The 25,047-nt window shown below is 46.3% G+C and overlaps 1 protein-coding gene across 7 annotated transcripts in view; it reads right to left on the bottom strand.

The window, feature by feature from the left end:
• The window catches only part of TRABD2A (TraB domain containing 2A), a 60,067-nt gene extending 39,674 nt beyond the window's left edge, over window positions 1-20,393 (bottom strand). For 2 of the 7 annotated variants that reach the window (XM_058683532.1, XM_058683531.1), the window contains exons 1-2: window positions 14,141-14,452; window positions 4,803-5,363 (exon numbers count right to left, since the gene is read on the bottom strand). In XM_058683532.1, coding sequence (XP_058539515.1) covers window positions 4,803-5,363; window positions 14,141-14,248 — 669 coding nt within the window. In that variant the 5' untranslated portion in view covers window positions 14,249-14,452. Of the gene's footprint in view, window positions 1-4,802; window positions 5,364-14,140; window positions 14,453-20,189 lie in introns of those variants that run through there. The other 5 variants (XM_058683528.1, XM_058683529.1, XM_058683530.1 and 2 more) reach the window with 5 other exon arrangements.
• Between the last annotated feature and the right edge of the window lie 4,654 nt (window positions 20,394-25,047).

Raw genomic sequence — 25,047 nt, 5'->3', positions numbered from 1 at the left:
CAGCATGGCCTCCAAGTGGATCAGCCTCAGACACACTCATCCAGAATCAGTCTGGATCAACACTGTCCAACAGAAAGATAGTGTGAACCACACATCTGATTTTAAATTTTCCAGCAGCTGCATTAAAAAAGAAATACTTTACAGCCAAAGTAGTATCATCTCAGCCTGTAATCAATAGAAAAGTTATTCATTCTTTAGCCATACTTAGTCTTCAGAATCTGTTACATATCTTCCACTCAACTGACATCTCAATTTGGACACTAAATTTTCATCAAAAACACTTGATCTATAGTTCATTTTCATAAAATTTATAGTCGAGAAAGGAGATCCACATGCCCAAGTTGTTCCAAACACAATTATTAGAACAATAATTGAATCAATTATCAGTTTTTAAACTTTAATTCACTTCCTCAGTCACAGCCATATTTCAAGTGCTCAAAAGTGAGCCTCATGTGGCCAGTTGTTAATGAGTTAGACAATGGAAGTCCAGAATCCTCCACTGCGACTCCAAACCCCAGAGTCTCACACTGACCACCACACCTGTTGGAGACTCAAAGTCACCATGACCTTCCACATTTCTGGAATCAAACCCAAATTCCTCCATCTGTTAGCTATGTAATCATGGGCAAGTCTCTTAATCCCACTAAGCTTCAGTTTTCTCATCTATAAAACAAGGATGACACTACCCATCCTGTAAAGTTCTGAAGATTAAATGCAATATTACCAATGAGGCCTGGCTCACAGAAGGCATTGCATGTTGGTTCTTTCCCTCTATATCTGTATAGTATTTATGATTTTCCAATTTACTGTTTTATTTGCTTCTGACAACAGGATGGGAGGGCAAATATTATTATCCCCATTTAAAGATGAGAAAACAAAGTTCAGAGAAGTTAAGGGGACAGCATAAAGTCTCATGCTGGTGATGGTGCAGGAATTCTCACCCCAGCACATCTGGCTCTGGGTTCACTGCTTCTCCCACAGAACAGCGCTCCAGCCTCAGCCATGCCTCAGTCTCCAGCTGCCTCTAACCTACAATCCAAGAGGAGGGTGGGAGCTCTGAAGCCAAGGCCCACAGGGCTCCTCCCAGGCCTCAAGGAAGACCCGCTCTCCTCTGCATCTTCCTGGCAGCTGGTTGGAGAGGTAGCTCAGGAGCCTGCGGGCCTGGCCATCTCCCCCTCTCACCTTGCAGTCAGGCACCAACGTCCTTCTTCAGAGCTACAGAGAACAAGGAGGAAGGAACCAACCACTCCTCAAATGGAGCAGAAGAAATGGAACAAAGGAATGAGTTAGGCTCATCTTCTATCAAATTGAATGCAGATGATCTTACTGTTCTCTGGACTTACTGAGAAGGGAGACTCCAGCAGGCTCCACCCCAAAGCCTCTGCTGGAATTCTTCAATTCCTCACAGAAGCGAGAATGAACAATGGACAACTAACTACACACAGCAACCAACATGGTGAATCACAAGGGTATTGCTAAGCGAAAGAAGCCAAGCCCTCTAAAGGAAGCATACTGCGTAATTCCATTTATGTGAAATTCTGAAACAGTCAAACTAATGTATGCTCAAGGACTTTCAGAACAATGGTTCTGGGACTGGTTGGGAGTGTGTGGGGGAGGAGTAGACATCAGGGTCAAGGGGCTTCAGGGGAGCCAGTGCTGCTGTTTCCCGCCCTGGCCCTGAGTGCTGGGCACATGACTGTGTTTGTGAAAATTCAGCAGGCGCACTTTTCTGTATAGTTATGCTGCAGGAAAAACTTGATACTAACTTTCTGGGGTGATGGAAATGTTCAATAAATCGATCTGAGTAGTGGATATAGGTATATGTCAAGTGTCATTGATCTGTTCACTAAGGTTGTATTTTACTGTTTATAAATGAAACACAGGAAGTTACACACCCCCAACCAAAAAAAAAAGTTTTAGGAATGTCATAATTTTTCCTCCTAAATTTAAACAACTTTAACCTCACTAGCTTAACCTTAAGTTCTTATAAAAAAATTAGTTTATAAATACTAAATACCTACCTGAACGTTAAGAAGGTGTTATGAAATCAAAATGACTCTAGTATATAACTACAGGCCCTAAAATATCTCTTAAATGTATTAAGAGATGGTGCTACACACCTTCCCTCAAAGATACCTTTGAGGGTATCTTGAGATATATTATTTGCCAAGCAGATATATATTTACCGCCAAGCCTTTTCCCCTCCCAGTTTGAAGTTTGAAAGAGGGCTTAAGCCCAAGCAAAAATGGTCATAGATTCCAAACTTGTATGGTCAAAATCAATAAGACTTTAGATCAAAGCACTATCCTTTTACAAAACATTGTATTAAGTTCAGACATTGGGCGCCTGGATGGCTTGGTTGGTTAAGCATCCGACTTTTTGATATCGGCTCAGGTCATGATCTCACGGTTGGTGAGGTTGACCCCTTGTCTGGCTCTCCACTGACATCATGGAACCTGCTTGGGATTCTCTCTCTCTTTCTTTCTCTCTCTGTCTCTCTCTCTCTCCCTCGCAGTTCTTTGCCCCTCCTCTGCTCACACTCTCCCTCTCTCAAAATGAATAATAGGGCTCCTGGGTGGCGTCAGTTAAGCATCTGACTTCGGCTCAGGTCATGATCTCGCGGTTTGGGAGTTCCAGCCCCACATCGGGCTCTGTGCTGACAGCTCGGAGCCTGGAGCCTGCTTCGGATTCTGTGTCTCCTCTCTCTGCCTCTTCCCCACTTGTGCTCTGTCTCTCTCTATCAAAAATAAATAAATGTAAAAAAAAATTAAAATAAATGAACTTTTTAAAAGTTGTTTATTTATTTATTTTGAGGGGAGAGAAAGCATGAGAAGGGGAGTGGCAGAGAGAGAGAGGAGACAGTGAGAATCCCAAGCAGGCTTCACACTGTCAGAATGGAGCCCAATGTGGGGCTCGAACTCACCAACCAGGAGACCATGACTTGAGCTGAATTCTGATGCTTAACCAACGGAGCCACCCAGGCACTCCCAAAATAAATAAGTAAACTTTTAAAATAATAATAAATGCAAACATTGAAAAAGTTAGAATATCAGCTTCTTAGGTTTCCAAAATAATGTAAGAAAACTCCCCCAGGAGATAGATGCAGACAATTACTGGTCCCTTATCTTGTCTATAAATCTCAGTGTGCCAAACAAATACTATATTTTAGTACCTGAGTAATTTTTAATATATACTCTTAGCAAGGTAAGTTAAATTCCCTACAAATTTTATTATCAATTCAGGAACACTATTTTTAGGCTGTTGAATGTCCTTAAGTTCTTTAAGTAACAACCCAAGTTCAGCATTTCAAGATCTGCTAAGACCTAGATATGCTAAGTCCTTTTATTCTGAGGACCAACATCCCAAGGCCAACCACTGAGAATATCTGCAAAACAAGAATACTTATTTCAATATGGTCAATAATATTGTAACAACTTTGTATGGTCACATGGTAACCATACTTATTGGGGTGAACATTTAGTAACATATATAATTGCCGAATCACTATGTTGTATACCTGAAACTAATGTAATACTATATGTCAACTATACTTCAATTAAAATTTTTTTTAAGTAAAAAATACTTATTTCACATTGGAAAATTCTCATTTGTCCCCAGAAGTATCTAATCTGCTATAAAACATCAACAACAAATTTCACCAAAACGATTAAACAATGGCACTTTAATAAAGTGCTACTTGTCTTATGAGAAATGAAGAACTTCTTGAATATGAACCTAAATTCCAATGTCCTGAGGGAGGGGCTATAAACGACAGAAAACAGGAATATAACTCTGCCTTACAAAAGGAATACCCTGGGGGGAGGGTCCTGAACAGGGACAGCAATGATCTCAAAGGGACCAATGTGACCTAAAACAGCCATGCCCAGTATTATTTTCAAACCAGGCCATACCCTGTGATAGTCAGTCTGACATTCACATTGTCCACATACTCTCAATGCGGCTTCTTTTTAAAAAATAAATACATAAGGATGGATTTTTTAGGGGCACTTGGGTGGCTCGAGCCCTGCATCAGACTCTGCACTGACAGTACAGAGCCTGCTTGGGATTCTCTCTCTCTCTCTCTCTCTCTCTCTCTCTCTCTCTCTCCCCCTCTCTCTGTCCCTTTCTCTCCTCTCTGTCTCTCTCACACACATACACACACACAATAAAAATAAACTTTAAAAAAATAGATTTTTTTTAAGTTTATTTATTTTGAGAGGGGGGAGGGGCAGAGAGAGACAATCCCAAGTAGGCTCCACACTGTCAGTGCAGAGCCCCATACAGGACTCAAACTCACAAATCACAAGATCACGGCCTGAGCTGAAATTAAGAGTCGGGTGCTTACCCGACTGAGCCACCCAGGTGCCCCTCAAATCAGCTTCTTTTTTCTTTTTAATAATTTATTGTCAAATTGGCTAGCATACAGTGTATACGGTGTGCTCTTGGTTTTGGGGGTAGATTCCCATGATTCGTCGTTTACATACAACACCCAGGGCTCATCCCAACAAGTGCCCTCCTCAGTGCCCATCAAAGCAGTTTCTTAATGAATGACCTGAATTAAAACAAGTGACTAAGGTATGTCAATACTTTTTGGGATGACAAGAAAAAAAACCCTCTTCTCTCTCAGTAACACACACACAAACGATATAACTGGCTCTATGGCTTATTTTTTAACCCTCTGAATAACATTCTTGAGCAAAGACAAGTTTCAGATCAACTGTCCTTCTGAACCATCTCCTATATTATAAGTCAGTGAACTCACACACAATCAAAGGCCAAGTCCTTCTTGCAAAGAGTCTTACCTGTGAAAAGTTCAGCCCATTCAGTGGATGGCACTGCTCTTCCACCTTTTCCACGGCCCCAGTCTGTTTCCTCAGCCGCTCAGCCTCCTGGGCAAGGTACAGGTCTAAGACAGGCACCCCCCGGGACTTAATGTCCACTTCGGTCAGGGAGTTGACCATGAGCATCACCCAGACGGGCCTCTTCCGCTCCCAGTTCCCCGCGATGGCGTTGAAGAGGTAGTCCGCATAGAGCCCCTTGCCACGCTGGTCTGGGGTCATCCACGAGGGCATCATGAGCTTGACGTACTCTAGGTGGCGCTTGAGGCGGCAGTAGATGTCCCTAGGGAGCACGTCCTGGAGGTTCTCACCCTGCGGCAGCATCTGACAGCTGGTGAGGGCCGAGATAGTGTAGGGGTCCGTGAGGTCCAGCTCAAAGTACACAATGCTGCTCTGCTGAAAAGCCTCCTTGGAGTTGTCCGGGATAAAGTCCCAAACCCGGGTGTATGGAACGTGGATCGTGCCAAAGAAGTAAGATGGCGGATCTCGCTTTATGGTCCACAAGAAGGAATTCAATTCACTCTGCTGAAGGGAAAAGAAAGGCCATTAAGTCATGATATGTAGAGTCAGAAAGCTGGGAGGAGAAAACGAACGGGAGAGACGAGTCACACTGCGAGAGGAAAATGATCAAGTATGATTTAGACTTTGGAGTCCAGGTAGATTCACCTGCCAGCAGCAGGAGTCCTCCATGCAGCCTTTTCCCTTTGTCCCCCCAAAGTGTTGATTAGAGTCGAAAAAGCGATAGCAGTCTTTACGTTTGCCCTAGCAATGAACGGGGCAGGAGATAAGGCGGGGACTCTCAAGGGATTCTGAGGACACAGCTGGTACCGATGAGGGGACACCTGAGGAGACACTGTTGCCTCCCGGGCAGGCAGACCGATTGTGTCGTCTGCTTCTTCAGATCTCAAATCCAACATTCCCAGAAGCTCTCCACGGCTGCCCATTCTCTCCCAGTGGTTTTCCAGGCTGAGCAGTGGTACACATCCACCCGAGGCCAAGCCATCATGCCCTTTGCCCCTGAGTAGCTCAGTTTCAACAGCAGGCATTTACGAAGTGTCTGTTTAGTAACAGACCCTGGACAAAGAAGGGCACAGGGCAGCCCTCGAGGACTTCAAGTCGTAAAGTCAGATATGAAGTGAACCATGAACCAAGCAACCCAGAAATGTGAAAATCCGGGTTTACAGAAAAGAAATGGAATACATTCCCTTTACAAAAGGCTTTAATTTCAGCAGTCTTTTAAGTGTGATGTTCTCCTGTACTGTGGAGTTTCAGCTCACAATCAGTTTTCATTATTGTCACCGTTATGTTCTACGAAGTCATCACAAACACTGAAGTACCAAACAATGAAGCACTGCTCCTAGGAGAAATCCAAGGGTTAGGTTCCTACAAGCCTCTGGTCACAAAATGTTCATCAACAGATAAATGCATAACCTTGTTTTATATGTGCTCTGTTGAAAAACACCTTATTTAATACATGTTGCTGATTCACTGACATTGAACTCACAGCCAACAGCATGACAACTCATGCCTGAACGAAGCTCATCTAACGCATACATTTTCTCCCTGAGGCACGTCACAGCCTCCTTGTGCTTAGGAACACTCAATACTATCTATGCCTGGTTATTTTAAACAGAGAGATCGCCACAAAAATGCAAAAAAAAAAATGTAGCATAAAGTAGATCACCAAAAGGACACTTACCACTCGTTAATTTGTCTGAGAGCTGAAACAGAGCACTGTATCAATTTATTCCACCTCAGCTGGCAGTGTGTGCATCAGGTACATGTCTGCCCATGAAAGTGCCACAGGCACTGGGGTTATTGATCAATTTTAGAAAGTAGCCTAATTCACAAATGTGAAATCTGCAAACAATGAGGATCAGGTGTGTTTGCATTTGTATGTTCATTGTTGAAGCTACAGCAACTTGTCTTCAAATGATATGTTACACAGAATCTCAAAATCTAAGACAGATGAGAGCTGGTTGATACAGGGGCCCCATTCCCCATTCTCACAGTCTTCAACCTCTTCTCCTCCCATTCCCCTGCCACCTTCTGACCACCCAGAAGGCAGAGGTGGACAGGTAAACACAAGGCCTGGGGGTGAGATAATGGGCGGGGGGCAGGGAAGATCAGTAGCAAATGAGCTCACAGCTCTGGATAAAGGCGATTGGCTATAAGCAGCCTGAGCCACATGGGAATAGGTCCGGTGCTCCAGAATGGGCTTTTCAAAAGCAACTAGAAATCCCGAGTTTAAATAAAATATTCCAATTGGAAAATGGAACCTCCATTTTCTTATACACCATGCAAGCCAAACAGAACATATCTCACTAGTCCCCAGCCTGTGACCTTGTTTTTTGTTAAGTATTTAAATTGCAGGGTGCCTGGGTGGCTCAGTCGGTTAGGCATCCAACTTTGGCTCTAGTCACGATCTCATGGTTCATGAGTTCAGGCCCCCCATTGAGCTCTCTGCTGTCTGTGAGGGGCCCACTTTGGATCCTCTGTCTTCCTCTCTCTGCCCCTCCCCTGCTGTGCTCTCTCTCTCTCTATCTCTCAAAAATAAATAAACATTAAAAAGAATTTTTTAAGTATTTAAGTTACAGTTCTACTCCCACACCCACCTTTTTAAAAACACACAAATGGGTGAAAGAAGCCTAAATTCTGCTTCTTTTTCAGCTACCCCACCGAGATTTTTTAAAGCCACTTCATTTCTCTGTACCTCAATTTCTTCATCTTTAGGAGTTAGATAACAGAACTTGTCATAGGTTATGGGAATAAACAAACTAGGCAGGTAATAAGTGAATGAAGAAATGAGAGGAAGAATGTATTTCTAATACCTATTAATGATTGAATTAATATTAGGAGAGGAATCGCATCCAGGGTCTCCAGCCAACCCTCAGGCATCTGCTTATGGAGTAACGAATGTCCCAGGGTTATTTAAGCACATCAAAAAGCCAAATGGAAACTCTACATCTAAAACAATGGCTGCCAAAACTAATTAAGCAGTCCAGTGTCTCACTGTTAGAATTACATCAAGCCAGTAGAAAAACACTGGTTAACTAGATGCTAATCAAAAGCCGAGACTGACAGTTATGGCTTTGGTTCATTTAAAACGGGTAACAAAGGGCACCTGGATGGCTCAGTTGGCTGAACATCCAACTCTTGATTTCAGCTCAGGTCACGATCCCAGGGTTGTAGGATCAAGCCCCAAGTCGAGCCCTGTATTGAGCCCCACATTGGGCTATGAGCTGAACGTGAAACCTGCTTCTCCCTCTCTCTCTCCCTCTGCCCCTCTCCCTGGCTCGTGCTCTCTCTCTCTCTCTCTCTCTCTCTCTCTCTCTCTCTCTCTCTCTCAAATAAAAAAAAATTGATAACAAAATAATTACCTGTAAATGTAACTGGTTTGGTAGAGGCAGCCTTCCAGGTAGAGGTTTAGTTTGGAGTTTGGTTTATTTGTTCACTTTATTGGGAAGAAACGATAACTGAAGGGCCCTGAATGGTGATATGTCTGGGCACCACAAACCTATACAATGGATCTGCTCACACAAGTTACAGCGCCTCCCAAAGGACGTATACCCACTTTCCAACCAGGAGACACAGCCAAGAGCTAAAATGTTATTATTAAAACCATGGACACCTAACTCATTTTCATCTGCTAGGAGCTTTTGATATTAAATACATATATTCCCAGGAAAATCCAGTCCATACTGCAAGATCACGGCTGAGATTGGGGGGTAGGCAGAGTGGAAGGCATGGTTTCATTTTGGTTTGGTTTTGCTTTGTTTTTACCCACTGCCTTTAGTCTCCCTAAAGTCTCATCCTACCTCAAAATATCTACACTTCTCTTTAAACAAAATCTATTCAACTATATGTATCCATTTTTATTTATTTATTTATTGCTGCCTTTTCGATTAGTATTAGTCTAGAAATAGAGTTGCTGTACGATATTTTTGCTGAAAACAGCTCATATTTAAAAAACAAACAGGGGTGTCTGGGTGGCTCAGTCGGTTAAGCAGCCGACTTTGGCTCAGGTCATGATCTCGCGGTCCGTGAGTTCGAGCCCCGCGTGGGGCTCTGTGCTAACAGCTCAGAGCCTGGAGCCTGCTTCCAACTCTGTGCTTCCCTCTCTCTCTGCCCCTCCCATGCTCATGCTCTGTCTCTTTCTGTCTCTCAATAATAAATAAATGTCAAAAAAAAATTTTAATAAATAAATAAACATTAAAAAAAGTTAAAAGCAAACAAACAAGACTCAGGTGCTGGCATCCAGCCATGTAATAACAGTAAGGACACTAAGAACAGCGGCTGTTATCACATATTCACTGTGTGCCAGAGACGATCTAAGCATTGCATATGAATGCTCCTACGACATGCGTTCAACATGCACACGTTCCACAATTCTTTAGGCTGTGCTTATACATGCCAGCCACTGTTGTAGGCATGAGACACTGGGGCATTCTAGGGCACTAGAAATACAATGGTGAGTGAAAAACAGGTACCCGCCTCGGGTATGTCCATGATATCTGTTGTGGAGAACATGAGCAGGGAGTACTGGTGGAGGAGATACTCAGTCTTAAATACAGTGATCAGAAAATCACTGAATGGGGGCACCTGAGTGGCTCAGTCAGTTACGCCTCAATGCTTGCTTTCAGCTCAGGTCATGGTCTCATGGTTTCGTGAGTTCGAGCCCCACATCGGGCTCTGTGCTAACAGCATGGAGCCTGCTTGGGATTCTCTCTCTCCCTCTTTCTCTGCCCCTCTCTCACTCATGTGCACACTTTCTCTCTCTCTCTCTCTCTCTCTCTCTCTCTCTCTTTCTCTCTCAATAAATAAACAAAATCACTGAACATCTGGTAGGAGATTTATCTTGCTGTGAAAGAGGTAAGAGTGCAAATCAGGGGGATATCTATCTGAGAGAAGAGCCTTCCCTCCAAGAGGAGGGAACAGCAGTGCAAAGGCCCTGAAGCAGAAAGGTGTTAGCGAGGACATCATCAGAACTGCAGCAGGATGAAGGAAAAGGAAAGCAGGAGGAGAAGTCAGAGTGGTGAGTAAGGCCAGGCCACACCAGAGCTAGGGCAGATGTTTGTGAGAGGCGCAGTGTGAGCTGATCCTGAACAGGGTCACCCTGGCGACCGTGACGAACAGACTAGAGAGGGATGAGGGCAAATGAAAGAAAGTCAGTCAGGAAGTTACCAAAACAATCCAAGCATGAGAACACAGTGGTTGTGACAGAACTGAAATGTGATCATGTTCTGGATATAGTCTGGAAGCTAGAGCTAATGGGACTTGCTGATGAGTTGGTTAATTCAAAGGACAAAGTTGCCATCAACCAAGATAGAGGAGAGAGCAGATGAAACGGGATCAGAGGGGAAGGTTGGAAGTCTGGCTTGGGCTCTGCTGAGTCGAGATGTGAAGCAGACAACCAAGTGGGGAGGTCGAGCTGGTAGACGGATGCATGAATCTGGACTTTGGGAGAGGCCTGTGCCAGAGGTTAAAAACAAGGTACTGTCACCATTTAGATGTGTTATTTAAAGCCATGGGACTGAATGAGATCTCCAAGGAGCCCAGTGTAATTTAGGAGGGAAAAGGTCTAGAAATAATCTAACCTTGCGAAGTCAAGGGAAAGAAGAGCAGCCAGCAAAAGAGAATGAGAGATGTGGTCATCGAGGTCGCTGGCAAATCAAGAGTAGGAAGCCAACCAAAGACAGTGCTTCAAGGAGGACAATGTAAGCAAGGGGTTCAGTGTGGCTGATGAGCCAAATGAGTCAAGGCTTTGAGAACTGGTCTCTGGATGGAACAACACTGAAGACACTGGGGCCGAAGCAAGAACAATTTAGTGGCACGGTGGGGACGAAAGCCTGCCCATTCAGGAGCAAATGGGAAGAAAGGCACTAAGAAGATACTAAACTAATTAAGATGCTAGCCCTTGCCACGTGCAGAAACTGAGCCCTTGAGAGGTTTATGATGATACCCAAGGTCCCGTGGTGGCTAAGTGGATTTGAAGCCAGGCAGACTGGGTCCTGAGCCCTGGGTCTGAAACATCACATTATGTGACCTTAACATGCAATACACTTTACTTGGTCTCCTAGTTTCTTTCTCCATGAATACCCTAGTGGGTGCACAGCTGCACAGGAGTGCTCCCTGACTCGGAATCTACAGAGGCTCTGTCCAGCTCCCCTTCCCTAGCCCCAGGACCTGCCCAAATAGATCCACACCAACGTTTTTAAATCCTCAGACTGCCACCTTTCCCCATCCTGTCTTTTCAAAGTAACACAACATGGGCGGTGGGGGGGGGGGGGGGGGTGCTTTTCCGCTTTTTCAAGCCAGGGGTTTTAAAGTGTTCTGAAGGAAATGCTCCTCGTCTTGTAGAGCTCCTTCAACAAATAGAGTTCTGTTCTGACCAAGTAGGCACTGTCTCTCCCATTCTGCACCAGCAACCATCCCCGACGACCACTGACAGTGCCCTACCAGGCAGGCCTTGGGTAGAGCACAAGCTCAAAGAAAAGTCTTCAGGGCTTAGGGCCAAGGAGTTTTCACGTTGCCTTTGCCCACCAGCCCCCAGGCCGCTGCACCGGTCATATGGGTGCCACTGCCCCGGTCCCCCTTATACTGACACCCTCAGGGGTAGGGCTGCTTGTCTCCACAACAGAAAAAGAACAAAATTGTTCTACTACCTCATTTCAACATAATTGTGGCCACCACGTGCTACCAGATGGATGAAGCCATGTGATTTAACACTATGATTCAATAGAATAAAAACACTATCAACATGTCCCTTCTAAACCTAAAAGAAAAAGGCATGGGTGGCCATGGATGACAGACACAAGAAGCTACGAGTTCTGTCCGTTGAATCACTGGAGATTTTAACACACACATCTGTAATCCATGCAGTGAAACAAAGGAGCACAGTGACAACTTATGTCACGTGGGCTAAGTCCCTTAGGGCTGCACCCCTCAGCTAGCTCCTCCCGTCCCAGCCTCCCGCGACCTGTGGTAATGGCACTTTTCCTAAAGTACAGTTCAGCAGACCAGCTAGAATGGATACCAAAATGAGTCAGTTGGCTCCAGGTGACACTTTTCATCCGAGAAATATTTATCGAGTGTCTACGGTGGCCAGGCACTCTTCTAAGCACTGGGGATGCAGCAGCAAAACAAACAGACAAAAATTCCAACCCCGATGAAGATTACAGGGGCTAGGGGAGCCGCAGCAAACACATTTTTATCAGTTAAGTGCTACAATGAGAAATAAAGCAGGAAAGGCAGGTAAGAGGGCAGGTGGGTCAGGGGTTTGACATAATCATTCATAGATAATCAGGAAGGGTCTCTGTGAAAGAATTTGAGCAAAGATCAGGTGGAAGTATGGGAAGAAGCATGTTACAGGCCAGTGTGGAAGATCTCTCTATAATGATTAACGAAAGTTGAAACCAGCTCTCAGGACACAAAATGCTACATAGTGGGTTAGAGGCTGGATTCCAGAGCTTTACTCTACAATCTCAAGACCACAACCTCCTGGAGCACCCACCCACAGTGCCCTCTCCAGAGCGCAGGTCAAGCATACAGCCCTGCCACTGACTGACCTGACCTTGGCACCGTATAACACCGTTTGCTCCCAGAGTAGTTCAGAGATTTTCAAAATATGGTCCCGGGACCTGTAGGTGTCCGCAAAGCCCTTCAAAGCAGTCTGTAGAGTCAGAACTTTTTAAATAATAATAATAAGGTATTTTCCTCTCTCGCTGTCATTCTCTCACAGGTGTGCACGTAGAACTTTCTAGAGGCTACAGGTGTGTCCAATGTCACTGCTGTGACTGTTAATGGCACGTGTGCTTATGTATTCCTGTGTCTTACTAATGTGTCCGTCAACCCACATACATAAAGGGCTCTTTGGAGTCCTTAGTACTTTTTTAAAACGTGGAGGGGTGCTGAGACCAAAAAGTTTGAGAACTGAGAGAATAAAAAGGCCATGAGGACAAGTTCAAGAGTCAAGAGAAACAGACTTTATCACGACTCACTCGTCACACTACAATTTGGAGTGGATTTTGCAAAAGTGAAAAACGTTTGCTTTCATAGGAAAGGATGGCTTTCTGCTTTGTATAACACAGCGCCGCTGCCACAACGCAAGAGTTCGAAACCCTCCCTGGTGTCGACGTCCCTCTCCAGCCACCACGCCTCCTGCTTGCCGGAGGGAAAGCTGGGAAGGATGGATGCCTTAAGGAAATCAGTGTGGCTCCCCAGTTAGCCCCCTGCACCAGGAAGCCTCAATTAGGTCACCCTCTCCTTTCCTGTGGTTAGGACGATGAATAAAATTACCACTAGCCAGAGGTGACACAGTCCCGGATGCTGCACAGGTGTCACCGAAGGTGGGGCGACCCTGGTGTCCGAGGGCGCACAGACCACCCGAAGGACGGGCCTAGGATCACCTCCCCGGCTCCGGGGACCCAGCAATCAGACCCACCAATACAAACTCACAAAATTCAACCGCCACGGAGCTCAGAAAAAGAACTTCAGAACGACAGAAAATTTCGAGCATAAGAAAACTGATCAGGAGAAGAAAACCTTGGTCTCGAAAGAGGGCCAGGCTAGACCTGTCCGATTTCTGCTCGGCTTCTGCTCCCATAGGGTGAGGTGGACCGGGGCAGGTCACTGGGACTCCCTCGGCTGGGTTCCGCTCACCTGCAAAACGCCCCTGAGAATGTCTAAGGAAGCGCCCGTGCGTGAACGCGAGGCTGTCAGATGTGGCTACTTCGCGAATGCGCTCTGTGACCAGGGGCACAAATGTCCCTCTCTGAGCCTCAATTTCCCAGATCGGTAAAACAAGGGGGATGGCTTCAGCTCCCCGCAATCCCTTCTAACTCAGGCACTGCCTCTACGAAGGTTAAAGCAAGCAGCTGCAGGGCGCTCTTACCATTTCAGTAAGAGCAGGAGAAATTAAACGCTAAGGATGAGAAGGCAGAACAAACTTGCAAAGTAAATGTGCCAAAGTCCCTCCTGCACCGCTCGGTCTTAGCGGACTCATCCACCCAAGGTCCCCGAATGCCCGCGAAGCAGGCTGGAGAGACCCGGGACACCCCGCCGGGACTCCCTTCGGCTGCACTGACCAATGGCGAGAGCTGGGGACAGGGTCTCACGCGGCCGAGGGACTGCGCTCCCTCCAGAAAGGGGACCCCGGGGTGCGGCGGGACGCGCCAGCAAAAAGGCGCGGCCGGGGGAGGTGGCTCGGGATCCGAGGGCTCGGTGCTTCGCAGGCTTGGGAAGGTAACCACCCAGGGGAGGTGCGGGGAAGCCGCCTCGCCCGCACCCGACGCGCGCCCTACCTGGGGCTTGAGCTCGCAGTTGGCTGAGGCAGGCGCGCCACGCCGCGGGGCTGCGCCGGTGGGCAGGAGGCAGAGGGTCTGCAGCAGGAACCAGCCCCAGGGACTCATCCTCCCCACGGCGGCTCGGAGGCCCCGCACGCGGAGGCACAGAGTGAGGCAGCGGTGGCCGCCCCGCCCGTTAGCCGGCGGCCGCGGAGCTGCGGACTAGCCGCGCGCCCACCATGGCGCTCGGGGCTCGGGGGACCGGGGCGCTCGCCGGCAGCCCCGCGCCTCTCGTCTGCTCCGTCTGCAGTTCGCTCCGCCGCCTCCGGGCGGGGCTCGGGGAGCGGGCGGTGGCGGCAGCCACGTGGGGCCGGGCCCTGACCTCCCACCCCCCACCCCGCCGCCCCTCCGCCCCGCGCGGAGACAGCCTCGGGAGCTGGGGCCAGGCTTCTCCCGCCCAAACCCTGGCGGGGCCGCAGGCCACCTCGTGAGCCGACCAGAACGGTAAAGTGAAGTCCCAGCACTGTCTTCCAACCTCCCCGCCAAATCCCATTGGCTCCTACCCTTACCTCTGTATTTATGCTGCCAGTTCTGAGAGTGGCTCTTGATTGCAAGAGACAGACCAAAGAAACAAATGACAGGCTATTTTTCAAAGGAAATCTCATTTAAACAAAGGAAATCGCCTACAAGTTTTGTCTGTTAAAAGAGGGGAATAGTCTGTGTGTGCATACACTTAAAATCCGGGACCACAAAAGCCAGTACTCCATTAGGTGTCGTCTTAAGGGGGTTGGGGAATAATATTAAGGATGTGAACACCAAACTCGAAGGACTCCTTCAAAGGTTAAGTGAGGACATGCTTATGGAAAGGATGCTTATGGAAAGCATCTTGTTTGGTACACATGGGAGGCCTGCAAAATGGACTTGCTCCCTTTCTGCCCCTAAAGCCTTATTCACAGCACTGAGCCTTCAGGAAGAAAAAATTATCAAAGCCACTAGCTGTGCCCACCCTCTGCCACCTCCTACCCAAGCCCTGAGTGCACTTTACCAACCTTTACGTTCAGCCCAGACTGCAGAGTGATCACTGAGTGGTGTAGCAGGGGTTCTTAATTGTTAAGTCCCTGTCCATTTTGAGACTCGGATGGAAACTGTGAGCCATAAGGTAATGAGGAGACGCAGAGGCCCAGATTTACACGCAATGGGGGGAGTTTTCTGAGCCTCAGACGCCCATTTGCAATACTCCAGTAAAGAGTATTTTAGAAGCCACGTTTTTCCAGCTTTGATTTCACAGACGTTTAGGCTTCAGGTGTTTTTGTGACATCGCTAGATTTTTCCTGTTCTAAGTTTCAGTGGGGGGTTGCTTTCCGGAGTTGACTCTCCTGTCTCCAAACGACACCCGTTCAGCTTGTCAGCGAGCCTTGGACCACAAGCCGACCAGCAGCGCAACCTGTCCGGGTTTTCAGGTTGCCAATGCTGCCGCCTACTGGCAAAAATGCTCTTTCCAGGTGTGAGATGAAAGCACCCGGAACTCTAAAGGAAGTAATTAACTTATTACTACTTTGTACTCTTTCCCCACTCCAAATGGAGTCTCAATCAGTCAGCTGGGGCCAGAGGAAGAGGGGAGGGAAAATGTGTCATAAAACCAGACTGAAGGGTGCCTAGGTGGTTCAGTCGGTTAAGCAACTGACTTCAGCTCAGGTCATGATCTCACTGTTGGGGAGTTCAAAAGCCCACGTGGGGCTCTGTGCTGACAGCTGGGAGCCGGGAGCCTGCTTTGAATTCTGTGTCTCCCTCTCTCTCTGCCCGTCCCTGCTCGTGCTCTGCCTCTCTCTCTCAAAAATAAACATTTTTTAATTAAAAAAAAAAAAAATAAAACGAGACTGAGTTTGTTTTCTTTCATCGTTTCTCTTTCCTATTCCATTGATGCTTGCTCTAACCTGTATTATTTCCTTCTACGTACTTTGGATTTATTTTGCTCTTCTTTTTCTGGCTTCTTAAGGTGAGACACTAGGTCATCGACTTTAAGCCTTTCTTTTCTTTTTTTTTTTTTTTTTAATTTTTTTTTTCAACGTTTTTTATTTATTTTGGGGACAGAGAGAGACAGAGCATGAACGGGGGAGGGGCAGAGAGAGAGGGAGACACAGAATCGGAAACAGGCTCCAGGCTCCGAGCCGTCAGCCCAGAGCCTGACGCGGGGCTCGAACTCACAGACCGCGAGATCGTGACCTGGCTGAAGTCGGACGCTTAACCGACTGCGCCACCCAGGCGCCCCTAAGCCTTTCTTTTCTAATATAAGCATGTTAAAGCTATAAATTTTCCTCTAAGCATTGCTTTAGCTGCATTGCCCAGATTTTTGAAAAGCTGTATTTTCATTATCATTCAGTTTGGAATACTTTCTGATTTCTCTGGTGGTTTTGTTTTTTTCTTTGACCATGGATAGTTTAGAAATATATTGCTTAATTTGCAAATTACGGATTTTTCCTAGACATCTTGTTACTGATTTCTGATCTAGCTCCACTGCAATCAGAGAACATAGTCTGTATGACTGCACAATAATTTTACATTAATTGGGACTTGTTTTATGGTCCAGGATATGGCCATACACTGGACTTGAAATGTCCAGTGCATGAACAATTTTCTTCAGGTCTAATATTTTTCTAGGTGGAGCTGCCTACCTTAGACCCATCATTAAGTAGAATTTATTCTGTAAGACACCCAATGTCCAAACATTCAATAAAATCACATCTACTCTCTATACATTGTACAGACATTCTTGAGGCCCCTGTCACTTCACAGTGCTACCCCAGACCTGGTGACAGGCAGGCCAGCATGCCCTGGTCCTTACCTATCTTCTAGGCTGATGGCTTTCCTGGCTTCCACTTTGTGGTTAAGAAAGAGATGCTGGAGTGCCTAGGTGGCTCACGGCCAACTTTGGCTCGGGTCATGATCTCACGGTTCCTGAGTTCAAGTCCCTCCTCAGGCTCTGTGCTGACAGCTCAGAGCTCAGAGCCTGGAGCCTGTTTTGGATTTTGTGCCTCCCTCTCTCTGCCCCTCCTGTGCCCCCCCTCTCTCAAAAATAAACATTGAAAAGTTTTAAAATAAATAAACATTTAAAAAAAAAAAAAAGGTAAAAAGGAGATGCTAAATGTTCCCCTAGCCTCCTCTCTGCCTTTCGGTATCTAGTTTGGTATCTCACAGTTTCAATATCCAGTTCAACTCCCTCACTTGGGTATTGTTCTTTTAGCCCATTGCCAGAGACCTGGATGTCCCTAAACCTTTCCCTGCTTCTTTCTGTTTCTCTTTCATGTACAGTTGATACCCTGGCAACCTTCCTACGTCCACCTATTCTTAGTTCTTCCTTCTGTGCCCCTACAATGGATTCCCGAATGTACACAAATCTGTGAAGCCTGTCCCCTTCATAGCAGTCACCAGAGGAAATCATACCCTGGAGTCCTCTTTGTCCTTTCCCCCAAATCAGATCTTCCCTCAAAAACAAAGTTTTCAGGATGCCCAGAGGATTTGCTGTGGCTTCCACCGCACCTGCCTTGCCTGGCTGGCCGGCCTGACTGACCTGCAGCCATCTAAATCCTGAATCACGTAACACACTGAAGATTTCCCAAAATGATCAGGGCAGCCCCGGAGTGGAGGGTAGATCCCTTGATCCTGCCTCCTGGTATTCACATTTTTGTTTAATTCCCTCCCCAAGTGTGAGCAGGACCTGTGACTTGCTTCTAACCAATGGAAGGTGACAAAGATGATGGGTTGTACACGATTACACAAGAGTGTGCTGCCAATCTCGCTAGAGTCTCTATCTTGCCATCTCTGACGAAATGAGCTGCCACGAGTCCTATGGCCAGGAGGAAATGAATTCTGCCAAGCACCTGAGTGACCTCAGAAGTAGATCCTTCCACAGCAGAACCTCCGATGGGAGCCCAGTCCTGGGCAGCACCTTGACTGCAGTCTGGGGTTACCCTAAGCAAAGGACCCAGTTAAGCCTGAACTCCTAACCCAGAGAAAATGTGAGATCATAAATATGTGCTATTCTAACCCACTGAGTTAGTGATTTGTCACACAGCCAACAGAACACTAACACACCAGGGGCACCTGGGTGGCTCAGTCGGTTGAGCTTCCAACTTCAGCTCAGGGCATGATCTCACAGTTCGTGAGTTGGAGCCCTGCATTGGGCTTGCTGCTGTCAGCGTGGAGCCAGCTTCAGATCCTCTGTCCCCCTCCCCCTCCTGGCTGGAGCTTTCTCAAAAATAAACAAAACATTAAAAAAGAAAGAAAGAAAAGAAAGGAAAGGAAAGGAAAGGAAAGGAAAGGAAAGGAAAGGAAAGGAAAAAGAAATAAAAGAAAAGAGAAAAGAAAAGAAAAGAAAAATAACACACCAAGTGAAATAGAGCACCAAGGAATACCCAGGTATTCCAACAGAGTCTACACCATCAGAGGGTGTGCTTAAAGTGAGCAACAGAAGACCTACTTCCTGCACTTCCACGTCTTCAGGCCCCATGCCTGCCCAAAAGGGGACCAGAGTTTTGCCACTCTCTCTTGGTCGCCCAGTATTGGCACCAGAATTTCTGGCGGGAAAGGGTAGCAATTACGCCACAGCTGCCTTTGCTTAGCAAGTACACTGTGTGTACCTAGATAACGGGCAAGAAGAAGCCTCCCCTGACAGCAGGGAGTGGTCTAGCTCGATGGGTGTCGCCTTGGTGTTGTTACAAGCTGACACTATCCACAGCCAGGCCGTGGTGTTCCCCCATTGAACGTAAACAATTTTGTAGTAGATCAACATTGGACAAGGCCACTCTATGACTGTAATGAAGACAAAATCCAGATGACTCCATAATCATGTTTCAACACAGACAAAACATGAACCTGGTCCAAACCACAAAAGGGACCAGACATCCTCATATCCTGGCTAATGAGTGACTGCTCCTTCTTCACAAATCCCTACTTTAGCCTTTATTATTTCCCCTACCATATAGACAAGATATTTGAATGTATCGTTACAGGCTGAATTGTGGCTCCCCCAAAAAATCAGATGTTGAAGCCCATACCCTGGTACCTCAGAATGTGACTGTTTGTTGTTGTTTTTTTCTTAAGGTTTATTCACTTTTGAGAAACAGAGATAGAGCATGAGCACGGGAGGGGCAGAGAGAGAGGGAGACACGGAACGTGAAGCAGGCTCCAGGTTCTGAGCTGTCAGCACGGAGCCCGACGCGGGGCTCAAACCTGCACACCATGAGATCATGACAGGCTTAACCATCTGAACCACCCAGGCGTCCCATAATGTGACTGTATGTGGAGATAGGGTCTTTAAAGAAGTGATTAAGTTAAAATGAGGCTATTACTATAGGCCCAACTCTGATCTGACTGCTGTCTCTGTAAAAGGAGGAAATTTAGACACACGACAGGGACACCAAGAGCACTGAGGCACGGAGGGACAAACATGTGAGGACACAGCAAGAAGGCAGCCCTCTGCCAACCAAGGAAAGAGGCTCAAGAGAAAACACATTCATTGACACCTTGATTTGAACCTCCAGGCCTCCAGACCTGTGAGAAAATAAATTTCTGCTGTCTAAGCCACCGAGTCTGTGGTATTTTGTTATGGTAATCCGAGCAAGTTAATAGAGATGCCCAATCGGAATGAGACCCAATTCCTCAGAACACCCAACCCAGAGCTAAGCCCTGCTTCCTTAAACCTTCCCCCAAATCACCTAAGGAAACGAGTCAAACTGTAAAACAAGCCCTCCCAGTACCTTCTCACTGAGATGTCCCAAGGTATGAGCTCTTCCTCTCTGCAAAGAGCAGTAAGTCCATCTAATTCACCTTCAGGTGTGTCCCTGGTGGCCTTTGGCTTTTGGCACTGATACCTGTCTGTCTACTTGGGGCGACTTTGGCCAGCCCCTAAGCCATCCCTTGTGCTTCCAATGGTCTTACATCAGACCTTGCGTGGAGAGAAGTTCTCCTTATGTTGACACGTTTTTACTCTCTTCCCCTGTGCCTGCTCTCCTGCCCACCCCCCTCCCCACATGCCACATGGGTAAGGCTGCGCTGAGGTGAACGGTACCTTGCTCCTGGGAGCCTGGTGCAAAACTGCTGTCTGTGTGAATGATTCCTGACAGAAAGCACGTAACAGCATGTCAGGATGAACTGAGGAGAGTGATGGAGCTAGCCTCTGGTCACTGTTCAGCTGGCTTCTGGCTTCCTCCTGACCCAGATCATGCAAGCAGAGAGAAAAAGCTGAATTGTTGGATGTCCATGAGAATTTGGTTTTTTTTAGAGAAGGAAGAAAGAAGAAGAAACTGGAGACAAGGAAACTGCAGAAGACTCCCGGGCAGAGAAAAGAGAAACACAGCAGAGATGTTGACTGGGGAATTTTTATTGTATTTTACTATTCATAAGTAATTAAAATTTCAAGAAATTTCTCATGAAATTAAAATTACACATCAATCTTTCAGAGGTGGGTTTTGGGGCCTCTGATAGTGTAGCATTTGGCTTCAAGGAGGCCTGGGGAAGAGAGACTTCCAAAGGGGAACCATCACACACGTGACTAAATGTGTAATTTTTACTGTGATTCTAAAGTAGACAAAAGTGTGCACGTTTTTAAAAATGACCTGAATGATCATGGAGTTTTTATTTATTTTTATTTTTTTAAGGTTTGTTTATTTACTTTTGGGGGGTGGGGAGGGGCAGAGAGAGAAGGAGAAAGAGAATCCCAAGCAGGCTCCATTCTGTCAGCTTAGAGCCCGACTTGGGCCTCGATCCCACCAACCACAAGATCACAACCCGAGCCAAAACCAAGAGTCAGAGGCTCAACCAACTGAGATACCTCGGTGCCCCAACTGAGGAGTTTTTCTAGGACAGTTTGCTGATTGTTCTCTGGAAACACTAAAAAGCAGTAACTTGCTATCCAATAGACGTTTGGTATGTGTCATTTTTTGTCCTTACTGATTCCTGCATCCCTTCTAGAGATACTGCTACATTCATTTATTCAACACACTTACTAAGTACCTGAGCCACCCAGGGCCCAGTGAGGAGTTTAGAATGATGACTACAACAGAGAGGACACCTGGGCCTGTGGAGCTTCCTAGGCGGCCCTGTTCTTACCCCTGGTTGCACACTAGAATCACCTGGGGAATTTTTAAAACAACCGAAGCCCAGGCCCCATTGGTGGTTAGTTAACTTGGAATCTCAGGGGCATGTAGCCCAGCACCAGCATTTTAAAAGCAGCTCTGGTAATTCTTGTATGCAGTCAGGATCAACAGACGACTGACAAAAAGAAAATCACAAGGTGGTAAGATGTGTACAACAACACAGCCCATAACCGAGCCCATCATTCCAGGGAGGGTTTCCCAGTGGAATGTTGTCTAAACAGAGACATAAAATTTGAGCTTGAGTTAGGGAACAGCATTCCACAGTTCAGAAGAGGAAACACTATAGGCAAAGTCCCTGAGGCACAAGAGAGAGTTAGCTGAGTTCACAGAATTTAGTCTGATTGACACAGAGACCCAAGCAGAAAAGGGTGGGAAAGGGAGAGATGAGCAGGGGCCAGAAGGTGAAGAATTTGTGAGCTGGGCTGAGGAGTTCGGTGCCTGACTGAGAGGCACTACAGAGCCATCCAAGCATTTTAAAGTTTGTTTATTTTGAGAGAGAGAGAGAGAGAGAGAGAGAGAGAGAGAGAGAATCCCAAGCAGACCCCACACTGTCAGCAGTGAGCCGTGCAAGCATGTTAAGCAGAGGAGTTACACAATCAAATGTACATTTCAGCACGGAGGAGAGCTGGAGGGAGCCAGGGTACAAATGGTAAGACCCGTTAGGAGACACGATGGGACCTGGGCTTGGTTCTGGCAGGGGACAAAGAGAAGAGAAGTGACACTAAGGAAGTGAAACCCACCCAGTTCAGTGGTTGATTGGATGTGGGAGAGAGGAGGAACAAGAAACTGTGGGGAATTAGTGCCCAGAAAAGACCAGACCACACCCTCTGGCCTCTGCTCTGTAGCCACAGTAATAAGGGGGGACTGAACACCCACGGACCCAAACGCCAGAGGTGTTCTGATGGCCCTTCATGCAGCAAGAACAACAGGGGAAGAGAGGATCCTCTTTCTGGTTTCCTCCATGCTCAGCAACGCCAGCTTCTAGATCCTCCCAGCCTCCCCCTGAAGACTCCCTGAGATTCCCCGGCCTTCCCAGACACCATCAGAGTCTTAATGCCTCAGGTAGTTTCCCTTTGGCCTGAGACTGTGGAAAAGCAAGACAGAGCCAGCTCATCTCATCCCTGCCACTTATTAGCTATGTCACCTTAGGAAAGTCACATGACCTCTCTAAACTTCAGCTTCTTCATCTGCAAAATGGGAATAATAATACTTATCTTGCAGAGATGTCATAAAAATTAAAACCAATATATGAGGAACCAAGCCAGAAATATAAAGCTGAAGATAGATAATACTCATAATACAGGAAAGCTCTTAAGTTTTAAAAAGAAAGAAAAGGACATCAACCTAGTTAGAAAATCTGCAAAGATCATAAAAAGGCAAAAGAAACAAAGGGAAGGGGGGAAGGAGAAAACAGGACAAGCAAAGAGAAGGAACAATATACTAGTCCATAAACAAAAAGATCCTCACTAGCTAATCCAATAAAAGCAAATTAATTCTGGAGAAGGATGCTGATGTTGGTTGCACAACAGTGTGAATATACTTAATGCCACCAAAGTGTACACTTAAAATGATTAAAATGGTAAATGTTAGGTATATTTCACCACAATTTAAAAAATAGAATAAATATCCTTTTAATAAAGGAAACTAAAACAACTAGGTGCAATTTTTACCTCTCAAACTGACAACAATAAAAGCATGGCAATATCCAGTAGGAATGGAAATAAAACCTTTTTGTAACACAGTTTGGCAACATTTAAAATGTGCATGCCCTTTGACTTAGAAATTCCACTGTAGGGATCTGTCCCAAGGAAATATTGACACATATGTGAAAACACACACACACACACACACACACACACACACACACACACACACACACCACAGTTTGGGAATCACCAAGCTAGGTTCACTGAAGCATTATCACAGTGAAAAATATCAAACAATCCTTGTAATGAAAAGATACATGCCCAGTTGAAGGAATAAGGCACATTTTTATGTTCTGGAATGGAAGAACACACACCAAACTGACGACTTCTCTAGGGAGAGACTGGGATTGGTGTGGGTGGGGGAGGGAAGGAAAGAGGGTCTTTTGTTTTTACTCATTATGCTTCTGTGTTGCTGATGTTTTTAATGTTTATTTATTTTTGAGAGAGAGAGAGAGGGAGCACGCAAGCCAGGGAGGTGCAGGGAGAAAGGGGGACAGGGGATCCCAAGCAGGGGCCCTGCAGGGCTTAAACTCAAGAGCAGTGAGATCATGACCTGAGCTGAAGTCCGATGCTTAACCAACTGAGCCACCCAAGCACCTCCTATTGCTAATTTTTTTTAACAAAAATCACAACTTCTATAATGTCTTTAATGTCATGATTTTTTTTTTTAACTGAATGCCTCCTGAGGACGTATTCTCTGACTAGCCCAGTTGAAAGTGTGCCTTGCACTCCAAACCCAACAATCTATTCCTTCTTCCTACCAGCTACCCAGCTCTTCACAGCATGGCCAAATGCCATTTTTTAAAAATGTTTATTTACTTATTTTGAGAGAGAGAGAGAGGGAGGGGCAGAGAGAGGGGGAGAGCGAGAATCCCAAGCAGGCTCCATGCTGTTAGTGCAGAGCCCCATGCAGGGCTTGATCTCATGAACCGTGAGACCATGACCTGAGCCGAAATCAAGAGTCAGACGCTTAGCCGACTGAGTCACCCAGGTGCCCCCCAAATGCCATTTTTTTATGAACATTCAGAGAATAATGCAGTGAAGAAAATCAGTGCTGACGAAACCATCAGGATTATCATTCTTGTTCTTCCAATCTGTTTGTTAGGAGCAGTGGCCTGGAGTGCTGCTGGCCTGGCCAGTCTCTGAGAGATGCAATGCGCAGCCAGCAGCCCCAGCCACCATCTCTCCGCTGACTGTCTGCTGTGACCCCCATCTGGCCCCTGAAACCCCACCGGCCTTTGGAATGCCGCCCTGGCATCTGGCAACTGATACTTTTATGACCGAGTGGGGAGGCATCTCCATTTCTGCTTCTTTCATTCCTTGCCAGAGGGCTGTTGTTTTTTGGGATAGTAAGTTCTTTTTGCCACATGAATGGCAATTCATATGGGGCCTGGCCTCACAGACTAACGTCAGTAGCCTCAGTAAGGGAGAATCTCGGCCCAGATCCCCTCCCACCAGCAAGCCATAAGCCATCCTGGCCAGAGGGTCAGAGATCTGCTTTCTTTCTTCCTGAGGTCCCTGTGGCACCTCCTTGTGGGCCTAGAAATTCTAGCCCAAGAGCAGCTTTTCACCAAGTGTGCATGCACACACTTACTCCAAGAAGATCTAGGCCTACAGAGAAAAATGTATTTTATACTCTCCCAGAAATGAGGCATCACTAAAATTATTTTTTCCAGTTGGTCCTTGTATACATACATGCACAACTTTTTAAAAATACATTTTGGCTAAAATCAACAACACAAAACAACAGGTGTTGTCAAGGATGTGGAGAAAGGGGAACCCTCTTACACTGTTGATGGGAATGCAAATTGGTGCAGCCACTGGGGAAAACAGTATGGAGGTTCCTCAAAAACTTAAAAATAGAACTACCCTACGATCTAGCAATTACACTGCTAGGTATTTACCCAAAGAATACAAAAAAAAAAAAAAACACCAATGCAGGGGCACGTGGGGGGCTTAATCTGTTCAGCATCTGACTCCTGATTTGGGCTCAGGTCATGATCTCATAGTTCATGAGGTCAAGCCCCACATAGGGGCTGTCAGTGCAGAGTCTGCTTGGGATTCT

Source organism: Neofelis nebulosa, chromosome 9 (assembly GCF_028018385.1).
Source record: "Neofelis nebulosa isolate mNeoNeb1 chromosome 9, mNeoNeb1.pri, whole genome shotgun sequence".
Classification (NCBI taxonomy): domain Eukaryota; kingdom Metazoa; phylum Chordata; class Mammalia; order Carnivora; family Felidae; genus Neofelis; species Neofelis nebulosa.
Note: the sequence above shows the minus strand (reverse complement) of the source record. Positions and strands in the feature narration are given on the sequence as shown.